Source organism: Archocentrus centrarchus, chromosome 19 (genome assembly GCF_007364275.1).
Source record: "Archocentrus centrarchus isolate MPI-CPG fArcCen1 chromosome 19, fArcCen1, whole genome shotgun sequence".
Taxonomy (NCBI): domain Eukaryota; kingdom Metazoa; phylum Chordata; class Actinopteri; order Cichliformes; family Cichlidae; genus Archocentrus; species Archocentrus centrarchus.
In genome coordinates this window covers 7,040,482-7,060,765 of record NC_044364.1, presented here as the reverse complement: position 1 = coordinate 7,060,765, position 20,284 = coordinate 7,040,482, and the positions used below count along the sequence as shown (strand labels likewise).

General features: G+C 43.7%; 2 protein-coding genes across 2 annotated transcripts; one reads left to right on the top strand and one right to left on the bottom strand.

Annotated features, from left to right (window-relative positions):
- The first annotated feature begins 7 nt into the window (after nt 1-7).
- On the top strand, nt 8-4,164 carry faap100 (FA core complex associated protein 100). The gene is made up of 8 exons (XM_030754406.1): nt 8-320; nt 418-536; nt 658-1,559; nt 1,767-1,923; nt 2,006-2,912; nt 2,992-3,105; nt 3,620-3,706; nt 3,922-4,164. Exons 1-8 carry the CDS (start codon nt 165-167, stop codon nt 4,036-4,038), a joined length of 2,559 nt encoding a protein of 852 aa, XP_030610266.1. The 5' UTR covers nt 8-164; the 3' UTR covers nt 4,039-4,164.
- A 2,856-nt stretch (nt 4,165-7,020) lies between these two features.
- Nucleotides 7,021-19,146, bottom strand: fscn2b (fascin actin-bundling protein 2b, retinal). The gene is made up of 7 exons (XM_030754407.1): nt 18,685-19,146; nt 18,270-18,368; nt 17,421-18,147; nt 11,139-11,295; nt 9,405-9,526; nt 9,124-9,291; nt 7,021-8,991 (listed from the first exon to the last, which is right to left on the bottom strand). Exons 2-7 carry the CDS (start codon nt 18,360-18,362, stop codon nt 8,786-8,788), a joined length of 1,473 nt encoding a protein of 490 aa, XP_030610267.1. The 5' UTR covers nt 18,363-18,368; nt 18,685-19,146; the 3' UTR covers nt 7,021-8,785.
- Nucleotides 19,147-20,284: the final 1,138 nt, after the last annotated feature.

Below are 20,284 nucleotides of genomic sequence, written 5' to 3'. Positions count from 1 at the left end.
TGCGTTTATTGGTCAAAAAACGCAACGCGCGGAACTTTGTGAGAGTGGGACGTCCTCTGTCAACAACCGGTTCACATAACCTCCCAAGCGTTCACGTTAGCGTCCCTCCATGAGCCGAGAGTACCAGCAGTTGCTTCTTCTTCTTCTTCTCCCGGGTCGTGGCTATGGAGGGACGCTGTGCTGTCGAGACTTGGGCACAGTTAGGGTTTTCGGGAGGATCTAGTAAAATAAAGATCCTCTGTGGTTTTGGTGAAAATGTTTTCATCTGCACTGGCACCGAAGAAATCTATGTCTTCAGTAAACGTGAGAGAAAAGTCACGGCAAGTATCCGGTTTACATGGATCGGACATAAGCTGCATTGTGGGGCATCCCTCTGGGTTAATCATACTTTGTTGCTTTATATTGTGCTGTTTGCAGGCTGTCCTCCAGTTACCCGGTCCTGTTAGTGACCTGGTTGGAAACCACGACAAGCAGCTAATCTATGTTGCATGTAGGAGTGGAGTTTACTGTGTCAACTTACAATTTCTGCTACACAGGTATGAGTCTTCATAATTAGATTTTGATAAACATTTTCTAATTTATGCTACAAAACTGTCCACGTGTTATTAAAATCATTGTCAGATGTAATGCATGTAATATGACTTTTCACCCCTGCAGGGATCAAAGCACTCAAGCCAATACATCCTCCAGTCCAGCTGAGCTGAAAATCTCTCCTGAGCTTCTTGTCACTGGAACAGATGGAGTGTCATCTCTGCTCCTCGTTGGCTCTGTGCTCCTGACCCTTTGCCAGAGAGACACCTCCTGGCTGTTGACTTTGTACAAAACACCAATGCAAACAGTGCCCAGCAGCTACGAGGAGTTCGGTTCGTTCAGTCTGCCACTGATCTCAGCTGTCGGTTGTGGTGACGCTGAGTCAAAGAGAGGACCGAGAAGGAGTTCTGTGCTGATTTGCATACATTCTGGTGATGTGGCAGCACCGTCTTCCTCCCCTACCTCAGTGAAGTCAACTGCAGCTCAAGACCACTTCCACCTGGAGCCTCTCCTCTTCAAACTGTTGTTTGGAGTCGAAGCTGCCCTCGCCAAATCCCCGGTCATCCTTTGCGGCCTGCCGGACGGGCGGCTGTGCTTCCTCCCTCTGCGTCTCCCGGGATCGCGCCTTCGAGTTCTGCACAGCCTCGAGCAGCCGGTCTGTTTTGTCGGAGCATCTGTTGTCATGGAAACGGGTCACTCACAGTGCTTGGTTGCTGCGGGTGAACGAGGCAGAGTGGTCCTGATCAAGACTGACAAGGCAGGTGCAGAGGGAGAAGGCATTGTGGCTGGTTTTACTGAGGGGTGCGTACCGGGGCCTGTGGCGTGCGGCTGTGTGGATAAAAGCTGTCTTTACTACAGCACTGGTTCAGATCTGCTACAGCTGGATCTGTCAGAGGGATCATCTGGAAGGGAGAGCAAAGGAAGAGGGGAAGAGACATCTAGCATGACGGCGGCTGTCCTTCAAAGCCCCACCAGTTTAAATGTGTGCAGAGTCATTGCCCTAGCTGAGCCTGCATGCAACACTGCAGGTGAGCAGGATAGAAGTGCTGACTTGGAATTGATTTATTCTAAATTTAGGTTCAATGTGTGCTTCAAGTTAGGGAAAAGTCCCATGTGCACGCTGTCTTAAGATGTATATGGAAATTTTGTCATAAACCTATGTAACTCTTTATTGTATTTTAGTTTAAATTTTCAAACACTTTTTTCAAACTCTAAAAATGGTTCCTCCATATCAGGTGATGTTCAGCTGCTGGGAGTGTCAGTCAGAGGGCAGCTCCAGAGCATCAGCTTACCTGTGAGGAGAGAGGATGCAGGATTGTCTAAGCTGCCGTCCACACAGGTGGGCCGCAGTGTCAGGGACCTCCTGTCTGCCATCGGGGATGTTTGTGAAAGGTATACCCGACAAACGTTTGATCGGGAGTAAAAGACAACATTTGTAAATGTCTCTGTGGTTTTTCTTGCCTTCTTTTTGTAGAGCGTCAGTGCTGAAAATGGCCATCAAATCCAAAAACCAAATTCTGAGGCGTCTGAATCACGTGGTCAGCATCAGTTTCCTGCTGATGTCCAACTCAAATACTGATCTTCCCGTTCAGGAGAAACCACTCAGATGTCACGCCGAGACTAGCTGGAGCAGACTCCTTCAAAAAGACTCCTTGAACCTTGTGTGTGTCCTGCATAATTCAAGTCCTTTTGTCCTGGAACAAGGCTGGACACTGAGCGTCACTGTGTTCCCTCTGTCCTGTTCTTCCTCTGCAGGAGGGGAAAGCTCCACTAATTTTTCATTCCCGTTCCACAACCTCTGTCCAGGAGAAGCATTTGAAGTGTCTCTGCCCATAGCAGATGCAAGCAACGCATCCTTCCCCATGACTGTGAGCTGCTCAATCATATTCTCACTCTCGAGTCTTCTGGGAGAGGAGGAGGAGGAGGGGGCGAGCTTTCCAAGCTGTATCAGTTTGCCCTTGACCACACTGACCGTGGACTGGCTTCATGCCCTGCAGGTGAACAGTCCCACAACTACCCATAAGATGGCCACTGTTCAGCCCAGCAGCATCGCAGCAGATGCCATCCAAACCTTTTTAAGCTCACGCCAGGTCAGGTGCAGTGGTCGAATGGACAGAGGGGGAGAAAGTGCTACAAAGCCTGAGCCTGAGAAGTATTCAGCAAGTGTACGGGTGTCATCGGAGTTCCTGAGGGATAATTTGGATACCAAAGGGCAGAAGCGAGACCTCGAAGATCTCTACCCGTCTTTGCTTGAGTGGCTGTTGTCTGAAGATCTTGGAGGAGTGAAGATGGGATACCGAGGAGACAAGACTGCTTTGAACACCTCAGTGGTCCACGCTCGTGGTCCCAACGGAGCATCAGTGAAACTGACAGCAAAAGAGGTGAACCATTTTCTGATATGATATAATCATACATCTGTGCGTTTTGGATCATCGGCATCATTGCTCCTTTATTCTCCAGACAAATGTAGGGGAGGAGAGCACAGGCAAGGAGGCCACAATAGAGGTTCAGATTGAGAGCTCGTCTATAGCAGCGGTGTGTGGCCTGCACCATGCTGTGCTGCGCCGGATACAGGTACAGAACACACTTATGAGCTCATTTTCAGGTAAATTTGGACATATTTGCCCATTTTGAATCTTTAGTGTTCATTTAGTTTAGTTTTTTTTTTAAAACATAAAACTGTAAAGATGTACAACATATTACTGAACTTTTGTGGAACATGTGCAAAATTGCCATTCCACCTTCCAGCCATTGGCGCTCTCTTTGAATTTACATAAATAGAAGGAGCATAAAAATAGTGGCTCCCTACTGTAGTGGTTCACACGTTCGCCTAACAAGCGAAAGATCCCCGCTTCGATTCCGCGGGAGGAGACACAGATCCCTCGGGGGCCGCGTCAGGAAGGACATCTGGCGTATAAATCTGCCAGAAATCAAGCATGCGGCGCTACCCGCTGTGGTGACCCCGTGTGAATAAGGGAGCAGCTAAAAGTAGCTTTTTTTTTTTTTTTTAAGTAGGGGTGTAAAAATACATTTTATACACATTTAATGGGCTAATACAGTATTCCATGTGCTCTATTCCTTGACACAGACTCTGCTGCAGAAAGCTGCGGAGAAAGCTGCCTCCACAAAGAATGTCCAGATTTTCGGATTAAGACGGGCACTGCAGCGGGCCGAGGTAGGTGGGGCTGCACTTGACGATAAATCTCGTTAATGTCAAAGCCCAGAGAGTGTTTTGTATCATTAAATACAGTAAATTATCCAACTGTTTTTCTCTTAGTTGCATTAATTGGATAGCGAGACTTTAGGGCTTTTTAAGGGTTGCGATGTCTGTAACTGTGTTAAGATTAAAGCTTGTCTGTGTTTTTTTTTGTGTCCTCTCTATGTTAACAGATCCAGCAAAGTCAGATCTCAGGAGCCTTTGGTGAGGTCATGTCCGCAGTGCAGAGAAACCGACGGCTTCTCAGCGTTTACCAAGAACTCAGACAAAATCCTCTGCTCGTAACGTAACACCCACACAGCTGCCCTTTCTTGTCTGCTGTTGTGTAATCTGACTTTGCTGCCAGCCCTTGTCATGGTGCAAAGTACATATAATGTGTATAATGTGTAATAAGAGGGATTATTTTGGTAATTCACATGGCAATAAATTCAGTGAAGTTTATATTTCTGTAAATTTGCTCCTCTTTATGTTTATTCTCATGTGACTTTTTAGTTTCCAATTATTAATATTTTACTGCGGTTTATAGTCTCCTGATATTTCAGGCATGTAGGTGTCGCAGTCACAAGACACTTTATTAGGCACACTGTTAATTGGCTTGATTGGCCCATTGTTTGTCTTTAGAACTGCCTTAATTCTTTGTGGCATAGATTCAACAAGCTGCTGGAAACATCCATATTCACATGGAAGCATCACATAGTCAGCTGCACATCCATGGTGGGAAAATCCCATTCCACCACATCCCAAAGGTGCTGTGCTTGATTGAAATCTGGTGACTGTGGAGGCCATTTGAGTTCAGTGAACTCACCATCATGTTCAAGAAACCAGTTTGAGGTGATGTGTGATTTGTGACATGGTGTGTTATGCTGCTAGAAGCAGAAAATGGGCCCGCTGTGGTCATAAAGGGATGGACATGGTCAGCAACAATACTCAGGCAGGCAGTGATGTTTAAATGATGCTCAATTAATTGGTACTGAGGGGTCCAAAGTATACCAAGAAGATATCCCTCAGACCGTTACACCAGCAGCCTGAACCGCTGATATGAGGCAGGATGGATCCGTGCTTTCATGTTGTTAATAACAAAGTTTGACCCTACATCCAAATAATCACAGTAGCAACTGAGATTCATCAACCAGGCAATATTTTTCCAATCTTCAATTGCCCAGTTTTGATGAGGCCCACGTGTAATGTAGCCTCAATTTCCTGTTCTTAGCTGACAGGAGTGGCATCCGGTGTGGTCTTCTGCTGCTGCTGCAGCCCGTCTGCTTCAAAGATCGATGTGTTGTGCATTCCAAGATGCTCTTCTGCCTGCCTTGGTTGTAACGAGTCGTTACCTGAGTTACTGCTGCATTTCTATCAGCTTGAAGCAGCCTGGCCATTCTCACCTGACATCAACAAGGCATTTTCGCCTGCTGCTCAGTGAATATTTTCTCCTTTTCAAACCATTTTCTGTAAACCCTAGAGACGAGCTTTTAATACACAGACTCACACAGTCGTTACACTGATTTCAAACAGTTTACGCCACTTACTGGAATACAACAGGCTTCTGATGGCTACAAACCACAGGACAGTAATTGAGTTTATATGAAAAGGTGACTCCTAGTCAGGCTAGTTATTAATCAGTGTAATGATTATCCTGTTACAGTTTAAAGGTGAGCATCATCAGTAGACTTACACATGGATATATTTCCTTTGATCAAAGAAGCTGCTGCATGAAGTGAATAAATGCCTCTAGATTTTTTTTATAGATAGAATAGATTATCAGGATTGTGTTGGTCATGTTGTGGTGCATCACGTTGCAGAGACGTGTGACTCACTGAATCCTTTTTACTTAACAGCCATTGTCCTGTGGACGTCTGGCTCAGACTCACAACATAAGCAACGCTCTGCAGGTTAGAGGTGTCTTAGAGGTACAGCAAGCTGACTGATTACACCATGAGCCTGAAAAGTTTCTAGGTTCAGAACTGGATTAGTGACTTATATGTTCCTGAAAATGTGGGTTTGGTCACCTACAGTCACGATAAAAAGAAAGTATAACGTCTTTTAATTACAAGGTTTTATGTATCAGGACATAATAAAAATAATCTGTGCCTAAGCAGGTCTTAATATTAGATAAATAGAACTTCAGGTGAACAATAACACATGATATATTACACCGTGTCATTATTTATTTAACAAAAGCTAAGCCAAAATGCAGAAGCAGTGTGTGAAAAACTACAGCCATACTGCTTCCACAGGAATTAAGAGGGTAAGTAGCTGACAGCTGCTGCTCAGTAAGTGTTAGCACTTCTATAAAAAACAGGAAGATTTGGCAGGTCTGGAGCATTCAGGTGTGTGTTAACACAATGCCAAGGAGGGAAGATATCATCAATGATCTTAAAGAAGCACCTGTGTCTGGCCATTAATCTAAGGAATGTTATAAACCATTTGACGTCCATCAGTCTACAGTGAGAAATATTATTCACCCCATCAGCTGCATTTCAGACTCTACAGGTCTCAGTTAGTGTGTTAAATGTTCAAGTTCCCAACAGTAGAAAAAGACTGAACACGTATGATTTTATTTGGAAGAAAAGAACATGGCCTCACAGCTTTAGGTTTGTAAAGTTGCATCCGAACAAACCACAAGGCTTCTGGAACAATGTGCTTTAAGTAGATGAGACCAAAGTGGAGATGTTTGGCCATAATGCACACTTAGCAAAAACCAAACAGCATATCAGCACAAACACCTCAAACTGTCATGCGCAGTGGTGGAGGGCTGAGGATTCGGGCTTGCTTTGCAGCCACAGGACCTGCAAAACAAGCACTTTGCAGTCATTGAGTGGACCATAAAATCCTCTGTATACCAAAGTATAATAAGTATCTCTATACCTCAGCACAGCAGCAAATCTGCAACAGAATGGCTAAAAAAGAAAAGAATTGAGATGTTGCGATGACCCAGTCAAAGTCCAGACCTCAACCTGTGAGAGACCGAGTTATTGCTGCTAAAGGTGGTTCTACGAGCTACTGAATCATGGGCTGCACTTAGTTTTTCACACACTGCATCTGCAGTTTGGCTCATTTTCTGTTTAATAAATTATGAAACAGTGTAATATGTCACTGGACTGCTTTTAGACACAAGAATGAACACATAAACAGAAGATGAGAATTTATTTGCTTAATTTCAAGCAGAACAAAGAAACTGACAGCAGCCAGTAGCTTAGGAATTCTCAGCAGGACATTTTCTTTTTGTCAAATAACAATCACTGTTATCAATAAAGAACTGAAGAAGAGCAAGGAAGGACATTTAGGAGGAGAAAGTCAGTAAGCAACTGGCCAGTGTGCCATAATTTGAGTACCAGCACTTTCTGATGCCTTCACAGGAATAGCAACAGTAACACCTGCTAGCATCAAGGTGTCATTTGTGCAGTCTGATGGTCTCCACATGCACACAGCAGCAGCAGCAGCAGGTCCTAACTTGTGGAGAAACCCAGGTGAAATCTTTGTTTCTTAGCTGTTAAACTCTCTCACTATGGCGGCTAAAATGCATCCAAAAACAGAACCAGTCTCGGCAGTTAGTTAGTACTAATTAACATCAGTAGTGCACTTGATTATACACTCACTGGCCACTTTATTAGGGTATGCCTTAGTACCAGGCTAGGACACCCTTGGACTGCCTTTATTTCTTCTTGGCATGGATTCAGTAAGGTGCTGGAAACATTCCTCAGAGATTTTGGTCCATAGTGACATGATAGCATCATACAGTTGCTGCAGATTTATTGACTGCACTACATCCCAAAGGTGCTCTATTAAATTGAAATCTGGTGACTACAGTGAACTCATGTTCAAGAGGCCAGAGATCATTTGAACTTTGTGTGCAATATCCTGCTAGAAGCAGCCATCAGAGGATGGGTACACTGTGGTCATAAATGGATGGGCACGATCAGCAACAATAGTCAGGTAGGCTGTGGTGTGTAGGCTAGTACTAAGGGACCCACAGTGTGCCAAGAAAATATCCCCACACCATTACGCCGATGGCAGTGTTTCTTTTTCCAGTCTTGTATTGTCCAATTTTTGGTGAGTACTTCTGATTTGTAGCCTCAGTACGAGTGGAACACAGTGTGGTCTTCTGCTGCTATAGCCCATCTGCTTCAAGGTTCGACATGCTGAATGTTCAGAGATGCTCTTCTGCATACCTTGTTTGTATTTGAGTTGCTGTTTCCTTCCTATGAGCTTCTCCTCTGATCTCTGACATCAACAAGGCATGAAATTGGTCATCGTTTTATTGACTGCTATGGCACTCACACAATATAGTACTGCTAATTTTGTCAAGATAATGGGAAGGAATCATATTTTCAACTTTTTAGGATACCCCTAGTTCCTGTAATTCTGATAAAAGTTGTTTTTATACCTCAACAAAAAATGCAAGAAAAAAAAAGCAAAACAAAACACGCCCAGCACGACTCGTTCTCTGTTTCTACAGGTAGCTTTTTCTAACCTTGTCACTCTAATCTCCTAATAAACTCAGACAGTAATATCATGCATGACTTCACCCCCCCCTTGAGGGTGACATCACTTCTAATAATGACTAGACTACGTCTGTCTCAAATGGCACCCTGAGACACTTGACTTAATGAGTGAAAGGTACCATTACATGCCCACACTACAACTTTGCTGGCTTGCTCAAGTAATACATGTTTGGAGTGGTAAAAAGGCAACAAAGATACAGATGGACACGAAGATGATATAATGAAAAGTCTTATTTATGTCATTCTAATATCTAAATCTGCCAAAAATCTTCATCTTTTTGTTCTTTAGTTTCAGAAATTAACTGTTCATTAATACTAATTGTTGTAATCCTCACTCAAAACACTGTTCATTTCATCAAGATTCTCTTGGCCCAGTATATGCCGTATTCTCTTCGTTCACCTAGCTCTCCAAGCCTCTCTGATTACTCTTTGCAAAAGGAAGGAGAAAAAAACTGTGACTTAAGAGTCACATTAAGCAGTTACTGCCAACAATGAGAAGAGCCGAGATTCAAATTTGGACAAATATTGGTTTGTATTAATACTCCCAGAGGGCTGAGCTGCTCACACTGAGTCCATCTCCCTTCAGTGTGCCTCCCTGGTCTCCACGCAGGTATTTGCCATTCTTTCCACGGATGGCGAGGCGACCATGCTCAAGTAGCTCCAGAGTGAAATCCTCAGGGGCCTCGCCATCTGAACACACCAGCCCGGCACTGTTCACGTACCAGAACTGGCCATCAACACCTGCAGGGTTTAAAGTAAATACATAAAAGTCAGACAAAAATAGAAATGACTAAAAAAAGAATGAAATTAGAGGAAAACTAATTAACCTTGCTTTTTTTTTCCAGTAGTGTGTTTGAGTGGGTATGTTCTGACCTTTAATATGGTAGGCTCCGTTGCTGAACTGCAGAGTGAAAATGTCATAGACAGATCTGCTGGCATCCAGTGTGTTAGAGTTTCTGTGGCGGCAGATGAATCCATTCTGCCCTCTAAGGATCAGCATGGGTCGGTTTATTAGTTTCAAAGTGAACTGTTCATCACCCCCTGGAAAAAATTTAACATTGAAATGATCAGAAAAATAAGCAACACAGGAGAGGTAAGAGACATCTTTTCATTTACTAAAGAGTTGGGCTGAAGGGAGAGGAACTGTCTCATACCTATGGAGTCACTGACAGCGACTAACTGGCCATTCTTCTTGGTACAGATGTATTTGCCATTGCTGGCTTTTAGTGCCACCTTGTGGCCAAGCCACTCCACTGAAAACATGGTGTTTGCTGACCTGCGGTAGAAAAGATTTCAGACTTTCTGTGCAGTTCAGTGTTGTGTATAGTGTGTAAACTAAAATGAGAATTGCCAAAATTTGTAATTTGTTAAGGTACCATGCACCCAGACCACTTATTTATCATTATACAGTAGGAAAAAATAATTATTTGATCACCTGCTAAATTAGTAAGTTTGCTCATAAATTGATTTGTGTGGCATTGAGCGAAATAAGTATAACACAGCCAGAATTTTGGCTCCCACAGATTGGGTGTGTGCCCATGTGACACACAGATTACAAGCAATCAATCAATTATAGATACTCCTGATTTCAACTTGTTATGCATATAAAGCAAAGCTGTCCACAGCATCAATTTCTTCCACTCCAACCTCTCCAAAACCAAAGAGCTGTCAGAGGACGTCAGGGACAAGATTGTAGACCTGCACGAGGCTTGAATGGGCTACAAAACCATCAGCAAGAAGTTTGGTGAGAAGTTGACAACTGTCTTTGCGATTATTTGGAAATGGAAGAATTATAAAATGATGATCAGTCACCCTCGGTCTGGAGCACTTTGCAAGATCTTGTCTCGTGGGGTGAGGATGATCATGAGAAAGGTGGTGGATCAGCCCAAAACTACATGGGATGAGGAGTTTGTTAATGATCTGAAGCCAGTTTGGACCACAGTCTACAAGAGGACCACTGGTAACACACTACACCGTAATGGATTGAACCAAAATAGAGCTCTTTGGCATCAACTCGACCCACTGTGTTTAGAGGAAGAGAAATGCTGAGCATGACCCAAAGAACATCATCGCCACTGTCAAGCAGGCGGTGGAAACATGATGCTTTGGGGCTGTTTTTCTGCTGAGGGTACACGATGACTTCACCGCATTGAGGGGCCAATGGATGGAGCCGTGCAGTGTAAAATCTTGGACGAGAACCTCCTTCCCTCGGCCAGAACACTGATGATGGCTCCTCCAGCATGACAATGACCCAAAACAAGGCAACAAAGGAGTGGCTAAAGAAGCAGATTATGGTCACAGAGTCTCCAGATGCTAATCCTTTATAAAATCAATTGAGGGAGCTGAAGCTTCGAGTGTTCAAGCAGCAGCCATGAAAACCGAGTTTCTGTGAAGAGGAGTGGACCAAAAACCTGTCCTGAGATGTGTGGAAACCTGGTGACCAACTACAAAAAACATCTTACCGCTGTGCTTCCCAACACAGGTTTCTCCACCAAGTACTCAGTCATTGTTTTGCTTGGGGATCAAATACTTATTTCACTCAATGACATGCAAATCAGTTTTTTGGCTTTTTGTCTGATATTCTGTCTCTGTCTCCATTAAAATGAAACTTCCATAAAAATTAGAGACTGTTCATTTCTTCGTAAGTGAGCAAACTTACTAATTCAACAGCAGATCAAATACTAATTTCCTCCACTGTTTATGATACACCTGTTTGTCTTCTCATGCATGCATGCAACTTTCCCTGTTATTTTAATCCTTCCATCTTAATTGTCAGCTACTTCTGCTACAAAGAATAGCATTTCTGTAATATGAAATGTGGAACTGAGACATGTAAATAATAACTGTACCCATTTTGCTCTATACACCACATAAAATACTTCACTTACACTTCAGTTGCAGTACTCTGGATGCCTCCATGAGCCACCAGAGCCCAGTAGTCCCCTTGGCTGGTGCGGAACGTGCACTTCTTGGTTTCCTTGTCAATCTCCATCTGAAACGTCTCCATGTCCGTCTCGTCTTCCTGATTGGCTGCGAGGCTTACTCCTGGGAGAGACGAAATAAATACATTGTCACTGTTACTTTGCTTTAAACAAGAAAATGTGAGGTGTTTTCAGTGTTGGAGAAACACCGGGATTATAAAGGAAGTTGCATTGATTTGTTTAGCTTGGCCTAGAAAAGATTTGGTAATTATGTCTGATCCTGTTATTTTTAAAATCTCTTAAACTGCACCCTCGATCAGACATGCCGTGCTCAAATGTCTTCCTGAGGGAAAATACATTTTCAGTGATTGCAGTTCCAGATGCAGTTATGGAAAGACTATACAGGAAATTAAAAAAATAAAATACACTAATGCAGTCAATACAGGAAGATGCTTCTTGCAGTGAAAGTGTTATCAGGTATTTTAGAGAGACAACGCTCTCATTATGAGGCTCTGTGCTGATTAAACCGAGACCACTCAGCACCTGAACAAAAATCTCTCCTATGATTGACAAACATTTTATTGAAACCTCTCTGATCAATTATCTTAGCATTTTTATTGCTTATGCATGAAACACAAACAGCTGTGACGAACTCATGCTAAGACAAACAAATAAACTTCGTTCTCTGCTTGGGTGGTTTGACTTCCAGGTTCAGAAGCAAACAGGCAGCTTTCTTTACTGGATTTAACCCAGTAGATGGTTTTCTTCTTGTTTATATATCTTTTAGTTATTTTTGATTAGCGGGCCCTGATGTTAAGACAGTCCACATTTTAGCATGAATGCAGAAAGGAAGACAATTGTTTGCCACACACTGCAAGACAGCTCGCAGAGGACTAAAGCCTAAATTAGATGCATCTCTGAGTATTCCCAATACATTTTCCTAATCCTTTAACAACACTAATCTGCATGCCTCTTATCTCTTCCTGTTCTATTCCCTGGTCATCCTTCTCCACCTTCATCCCTTCCCCCATCTTTTCCCTGCGTACCCCCTGACCCCCTCAAGCCCCACCTCCCACCATCACCCCACCTTGGGCCCCGTCGGTCTGCCCTCCTCACAGCAGGGCTCTGATATAATCAGCTTTCGAGTGCTACCCGTCCAATCCCTCAATCCCCCTCAATAAAAGAATAAAGGAAAAAACAGGAAGAGAGCAGAGGATTTTATGGCCTACACTTTGCAGGATGTGCAGATAATTACCAAACCCTCTCAAGCCTCAAGCTTGAAGGAACCACGGATGACAAAGCACACTTAAAATGCAAAATGCATCCATGCTGACCTTCTGTATTGTTTTACACGTCTTAAAGAACTCATAGCACAGGTTAGGTCTGAATAAACTGGATCAAACTTCTCATATCATGTGTGTGTGTGTGTGTGTGTGTGTGTGTGTGTGTGTGTGTGTGTGTGTGTGTGTGTGTGTGTGTGTGTGAGAGAGAGAGACAACTTGTATTTTATGTCTTTGTCAAGTTTTGTCCTGTTGTTTTTGTTGCCCTAAGACATTGTAGAGCTACATAGTTTTTTTTAAGTGTTTGTATCTTCTATGTTAAGCACATTGAGTTTACATGTAATAGAATGTGCTATATAAATAAAACTGACATTGACACTGAAATGCGAGATAAGCTAGTCCGTGGGTGCAGCAGAAAAGGTTAAAAAAAAAAAACACCCTCTAACTGTGCTAAACAAGAGGAAATAAGTCAGGCTAGACGAGCCACTCTAGATGTGTATCTGATAATAACCACTGTGGGGCTTTGAGCTGTCTGACATAAGAATTCTAACTTGTATGCCTGCTGAATCAGCGTTATTACTTATTTGCTGAGCTGTTAACTTTAGAGTTTATGTAAGCCGGGTTTTGTAGTGAACTGAAGTAATGGCTTCACTCCAAGACAAGCCCAAGGAACACGGTGATCAGTGATCAGTGCCCCCAGTAACTCTTAAGAGGACAGTACAAGTATTTTTCTTTATTGTGTCTAAGTTAAATTCAAGGGCCTGGCTTTGACTAACCCAAACCAGCCTGTGCAGACCCAGGAAGCTTTAACTGATAGCTGTTTGCTCAGCTAATTTGAGTCACTAAACTGGAGCTCTGTTTATTGCGCTGGTGCACTTTGGAACATAACCTACTCTGAAATTATTTGTGCAACAGCCCATACAAAAAGCCTCATTTTGGATGAGTAAAATTATATTATTTTATTTGTACATTAGTGCTAATTAGCAGGTATCTGAGTCTGTGCATTGCACCTGTACTCTTTGTTTATGTAGCTTGCCAACCATGCTTGCTTGCACACTTCACCCTCTCCTGAAGTAAGCTAACTTCTGGGTCCACAAACCAACGAGGCAGTGACCAAAATGAGGTTGTGAAATGTCCAGAGAGTCCAAAAACCTATAGGAGGTCATCATGTCCAAAATACAGTCTATATTAGAATGTATTGTTGATTATTAACACACTTAAGGGGAAATTATGGTTAAGTGGTAGCAGCATGTTGGCAATCCGTAGGCAGCTATGGACTGTCACACAGGCCTAGATCAGTGGCTGGTGGATGTTGATGGCAGTCGCTGGGAAATCCATTAATGAAGCATAAGTCACACAGGCCTAGAGACCAGTTAGTGACCCCCTGGCAACCATACTGGGTGAAAAAATGCATGTTCCCTGACTGATTGTCAAAAAACCTCCTTCCGATTGCTTTGGTCTCTACCAGATTGGCAGGGCTGGAGCCGTATGGCATTGCCAGCAGTATGGCAGTGCCATACTGCACTGCCATACTGCTACAACCAACACATTTCAAAAGGTATAATTTTTACTTTGAAGGAAAACGTCTCCATTACTGGTTTTGCGTCTCACTTTTTACAGTTTCACTATGACTTGATGAGTAGTTTGTGTTTGCAGTCAAGTGACCGTCTTCCACGCAAACTATGGGCAACTGTGGAAATCTACTAGCGCCCAAAGCAATCACAAGGCGGTTATTGGTGCAGCACCGAGCACCTCTTTACGACCAGTTTCATCCTAGCACCTGCCAGCAACCTCTAGAAACCACTCATCAGCCACTTGGGGAATACATGTTTCACTCGCGAACAGTGGTTGTATCATGTCCAGTATTGTGGACAACTCTAATGGCATGACATCATGTGAGAAACCTCTGTAGTTTGATGGTGACACTTTCTTCTGAGGGGATATAATATATAACGTTTTTGTTGCTCCAGCCTATAGCCAAAGGTTTATGAAAGTGTAACTCCCATGTGATTTAAGATTCTTTGTGGTATTTTGCTTTAATTTCAAATCTGAGTGTAGGAGGGAGAAAAAGGGGCTGCCACGTGACAAAGATGTCATGGTTACTGAGCTACTGGGATGGTTTAATCACATCTTATTCACACCCGATAAACGTGCTATCATGAGGTCTTACAACTGGTAAAATTATCATTGATCTTAAGTGCATTTGAAGCATAATTTTTAGCCCTTCTACTCTGCAGCTATGCCTGGGGGCCTATCACTCCCATTCTCTCTCATCCTGACTCAATGTCATGCTTTGTCTACCTATTCCATGTGCCCATTTCACACTAATTCAACCCAGAAATGATCCTCACACAGGGCTCAGCTGGGACCTCACAGCTGCTATCTGATAGATGAGAGAAGAGGAGACAGAGGAAGGAAAGAAGGATGAAGGATGAAGGAAGAGAGAGAAAAAAGGAGAACGGGGAGGGAAAGAGATTAGATATACTGAAATCCAAGCCAGCAATCTCAGGATAAGAAGTAAGATGTTGTCATCAAACAATAAACACAGTACACATATCAGTAGACTCTCTGGTGTACCTAGAGGACACACAGGTAGATTCAGTAGTGCATTATTTTGGATCAGACCCCAGAACCTGCTCCACTTCCTGATGTTGTCTTGCAGAGGCTGCAAGTGGAGCAGCCCTAACTAATCCATCAACGATAGATGGCTCTGGCGTCAATTATTAATGGTAAGCTGATGCCACTATCCCTGTGTCCCTTATTTTCCTCTCTCTCTAAATTCTTCATCCTTTACAAACAGATTCTCCTTTATTACATTTCACTCCAGTTATTTTTTTCTACTCATCTGTTCCTGAGCTCTGCATGCCTGAGCATGTATACACTATGTATGTTATTATGTGTACTGCATTTGTGCATACTTCATGCACAAATCTTTATGTGTGTGTTCATGGAAAGTTAGAGCCTTTAGACAGTCATCTCCTTTTCACATTCAGGACAGAGTGGACCACTTAGACGTGAGGAACGCAGGAAGGTGATGAGAGATTTGATGGCAGATCTGCATGACACATTAAGACATACATGCTTGTAAACTGCAGACAGGACAAAAACAAACACTTAACAAGTAAACTTCAGTGTTTGGTGCCGATTTAAGAAGTTGATTTGATTCACTCACCTTGCTCCGAAACTGTACAGAAAAAGTGATATGACCTTTCACAGCTGCATATCTTGTGAAATAGAACATATTTACTCTGTCTTTGATTTGTCTTTCCAGTGGCACATAAGGGCTGACTGGGGCTGAGGTTAGCAGGTTAGATTAGTGGGTTAGAGTGGGATTCGGTGGGGCACAAGTTTTGGCCGTAGGTAAGAGGAAGCTTGGGTTTCTGAAAGCAGACTCCCCCCACCCCGCCTTCCAGGAACAGGGGCCAACTTCATCAATAATTCAACACACCTCATCTCACCACTCGCCACAGTAGGATGGTATGGTTGTGAGTGGGCGAGCGTCTCAGAGAAAGATAAAGCTTTAGTTTGTGCAAAACAAGTGTAGGAAGAGAAAAGAGGGAACAGAAAAAAAAAGAATGCTGCAAAGTATCCTCTTTGTGTGTGAGAGCAAAAGCTTGTGCATGCATGTGCATAATTCTGTGCATATATGTGTTTAGTGCTTAACCGTATTCCTCCTTTCCATTTAACCAATCAGTTTTCAGCGCTTTGGTTCCTGCTTGCAGCCCCCACTGCTAACCAGGAACAATGAGCAGTGGGGAGATTCAATTACAGCACCCAAGCCTGAAGTAACTCAACCCTGCAGACAAGAATCTGCAGCCTGTGGATGGCTGTCATGACCAAGTATGCTGACAAGCACTGTTGGTGTATGCTAATCTGCCCCAAATCCAGTTTCAAATCAGACCAGCAAACCCTTTGGACCATCAGCAATTGAAACTCTGTGCAAGTCCCTCCTAATGCAAGTGCACTTCTGGTTACATGTAATGTGACCCTCACAATTATAGTTTTCGTAGTTTCTCTGCTGCACTGAATGAAGCCTAATGTCGATGTTGATGAGGAGCAGGTGTAATCCATCAGTACAGTAGTGCGGTATCGTGCCTGCGTGCTGATCAAATAACCCCCTCCAACAGCCCTATCACAAGACTGAAGAGTAAATACATAATACAGTATCAACAGAGCATTACTCTGCAGTATATTGGTTACAAGCAGCTGTTTCAGTAAGCTCAAGGGGTAAAAGCGTGTTAACAACATTACCCAACAAAGCCAGAAGGTACATTTGAGAAGGATTGAAAAGGGATTTTCAAAAAGAGCTCTATTTGTAATAGATTATTTGGTGAAAGAAAATGAAAACAAAGGGCCTTTTTTCTGAACCTTTCACAATGAGGTATCCACTATTTAAGCTCGACGTCGTCTTTGGCAACATTTATTTTTAGTACATGAAAACTCTTTGCAAATTTTTCTGGAGAAGTCTGCTTTTGTTGTTCTTCCCGAAACCGGTGCACAATAAATCTGGTATTTGAATAAAATAACTTATTAGTGTAAGGCTTAATACTGATGAAGACGAGCAGCCCGAACACAAATGACATGTTTGTCTCAGGTCTCACAGATGGGGCTGATAGTCTCCCATATCAACCTCAGCAATCTTGTTTTCTTTGAGACACACAGCCGTGAACTGTGTTGTTGAGGCAAGTTGATGTGCAGACTACATTACCCATAATTACCATGCATCCCTTATCAGCTGTCAATTTCTCCTTCATTATGTATGTACATAAGTCAGTGTCTGTCAGCAAAAGCTCATGTGACCACTCTCAATGGCACCTAAGGTCAGCCTTTGTCCATTTAATCAGACGTGGGATTCTTTAGAGTACTAGAAAGCTACCAGGGGAGCAATTTGTGGATGTATGCAAGGATTCAGGACAAAATCAGATTTGCAAGAATATCATGTCCCACCGATATGTCTGTGTTTTCCTACCTTGTCTTATGGATACGTATCGCCCATTGGCAGCTGTCAGAACCACCTGTGGGTGGCTCTCCTCCAGGTCAAATAGTTCATCTTTGCCTGGCTTGGAGCACCGTCCAGACCTCAGGGTCCCTGTTGGCCCCATGGGAGACAAATACTTGCCCTCACAGTCTTTGAAGGCCAGCTTCCCACACTTCAGCTCCAACGTGTACGCCGTGGCCCTTCCACTCTCCATTAAGAGCTTTCCATCGTTGCTGAGGAACCGGCTGTCACAGGTCTTTAGACAATACTTTCCTTCCTGGTAGACAAGCGTTAGGAGTGCTGCCACACCCCAGGGAATGTTCAGATCCACAGCAATTTCTCCATCCTCCATAGAGAGGTGGGCATAACGCTTACGGGCCACAGACAGCATGTTAGCCTGGGGATGCAGTGCCAGGTGCACTGCCCACAGCTCAGCATCTGTGATCACCTGGGCAAAGCAGGACAGGTAGTCCCGAGAGCCGCCGAAGAAGCGGAGGAACTGCTCAGACTGCAGCGCCCAGCGGCCATCTGACTGAGCCACGATGAGAAAGCGGCAGTCTGAATTGTGGCCATCTGCCTCACAGGTGACTTTGCCATCCTTGTCAGAGGCCAGGTAGCGTCCCAGGTGACTGCGTAAATAGACTACCTGGATGTCTTGGGAGTCCTGCTCTAGAGTCCATATCTGCTTTTTCTTTAGGCTGGGAGCTGATGCATTCACCTAAGGATCATGAAAGGTATCATTCTAAAATCTTAAAGATATTAATCTATAAGCAAAGCATTACCATCAGAAATGTAAATGACGTTATAGTTCATCGCTCATATTGTCTGGCATTTTTGTACCTTAAAGCCAAAGGTCTCAGCAGTAAGGTAGCGACCCTCATGATTGATTAGACCAAACTGCAGTTTCAGCGGACGGTTCCCATTTGTGGGCATCTTCACCTGTGGAATTGGAAGGGTGAGAAGAGAGAAGAGAGGTAAAGGGAGAGACGGGTTAGGTATGAGGGGAATAAGAAACTTAGGGGTAAATGGAGGTAACGCTGAACACAGAAATAAGGGAGGACTAGTGGGTTTTAAAAGGAGCATGGAACAAAGGTAGCTGGTGATGTCATGAGGATGATGAAATGCAAAAGTTGCAAAGGCAGGAAATCAATTCATTAAGGTACAGTATATAAAGCACTTCCAAGACCACAAATTCCTTCTACCGCCCATGGCGTCATTATACATTTTTCCAGCCACAGCCTCCTAATTTACTTACTGTGGTTTTGTGGCTTCCCCTCTGCAGTTCCTACGGCTCTAATTCCAGCTCCCAGATTTAAGAGGCTTCTTTCACCGAACGTCCTCTTGTAATTCTTTTTCTTTCTCTCTTGCCGGCTCTCACTTTCGGTTGATCGGGTCTCCCGGCTCTCCTCCACTGCTGCTACTATTCTCCCTAATCAGGTTAGAGGCAGCAAAGACTTGAGTCAACCTTGATCTCTCTTCAGTCCGGTGTCAACCCCTCTTTCTCTGTAGACTAATTTTGCTGTGGACTGCTTATCTCCGCTTCTGCAGCCTACCCTCACCCTTTCTCTCTTCTGCTGAATGGTGCTCTCTTGTCCAGCTTAACTCTTGTTCTTGCATGACTTGTTATTCACCCTGAAGGCTCAATCACTTGTTCCCCCTTACTAAACTTCTCTGGTGTTTTGCATGTGCTCCTCTTTTGGCTCCTTTGCCAACTATCTTTAGATCAATCACATCAAATACTCTGACCTTCTTCTTCTTCTTCTTCTTCTTCTTCTTCTTCTTCTTCACCTTCCTCAAAGTCCAGGGTTCCTTTTTTTAAAAATCAGACACAAGTTTGATCAGCGAAGGATAACATCCTCTGCAGTCCTACTAATTTTATGGTAGAGGATTGAAGGAGTCCTTCACTCTTTCCCCAAACATAAGCCGTCCATCACAACCGAACTCAGCAACAAAAGGTGCTCGCCTCTGTAATCTTAAGCCTCTCTCTGTCGCTTTTTCCTCCCATCCTCTCCTTCTCTCTCACCGCCTTTCTCTAACCTGCCATGTGTGTAATCCTGCCTTTCTCTGCCTCTGCACCTTATTCTGAGCTCTGCACTTCACCTCTGTCTGTGATGCATAAAGAGAAGCAAGTAGAAACAATGCAAAAATATACACACACAGTCCCGGGTAACCAGAGCACTCCCTGTGCCTTTGGGGTAGTTGCCTGAGTGCGGCTCCCCTTACCTGCCTGTGCTCGGGTTTAGTTACCCTCCTTCTCTGATTGCAAGCTCTCTGGGTCAGTCCTTATGGGAAGTATGTCTGAGAGGCAGGGGGAGTCAGACTTTACATCTGAATTTAGGAAAGGAGATGGCGGGCATTATAAAGGCAACAATAACAAGCCAATCAACATATGGGGTTTTGAATGAATGTGTGTGTGTGGCAAAAGCACCTGTGTATGTGTGTGTGTTTGTGTGTGTGTGTGTGTGTGTGTGTGTGTGTGTGTGTGTGTGTGTGTGTGTGTGTGTGTGTGTGTGTAATCAAGCTTGCCAATCAGCCTATTGTAAGTCTTCTTTGCGGAGTAAACAGACGTGTCTGTTCCTGAATCCATCTAATCCTCAACCCAATCATCCCAACCTGGCTAATCTACTGGCACAACCCCTCCCCAGCCCCCTAACACACACACACACAAACACACACACACACACACACACACACACACACACACACGCATAAACACTACCCATTCTGCTTGTCAGTGCCTATAAACACACACACACAGGTCCAATGACCCGCAGCAACATATATGTCATCTCTACACACAAACACACACACACACAAAGGTCAGAGGAGGGTCTCAGGGTTCATAGTAAACACCA

Bases quoted from the DNA above. Each gene is read 5' to 3' on its own strand.
- faap100 (XM_030754406.1), top strand. From the start codon at position 165: ATGGAGGGACGCTGTGCTGTCGAGACTTGGGCACAGTTAGGGTTTTCG. The intron at 321-417 runs GCAAGTATCCGG...TGCTGTTTGCAG, and splicing joins AACGTGAGAGAAAAGTCACG to GCTGTCCTCCAGTTACCCGG. The intron at 537-657 runs GTATGAGTCTTC...TCACCCCTGCAG, and splicing joins TTACAATTTCTGCTACACAG to GGATCAAAGCACTCAAGCCA.
- fscn2b (XM_030754407.1), bottom strand. From the start codon at position 18,362: ATGCCCACAAATGGGAACCGTCCGCTGAAACTGCAGTTTGGTCTAATC. The intron at 18,148-18,269 runs GTACAAAAATGC...CATGATCCTTAG, and splicing joins CTGAGACCTTTGGCTTTAAG to GTGAATGCATCAGCTCCCAG. The intron at 8,992-9,123 runs GTCAGAACATAC...TAAACCCTGCAG, and splicing joins CGGAGCCTACCATATTAAAG to GTGTTGATGGCCAGTTCTGG.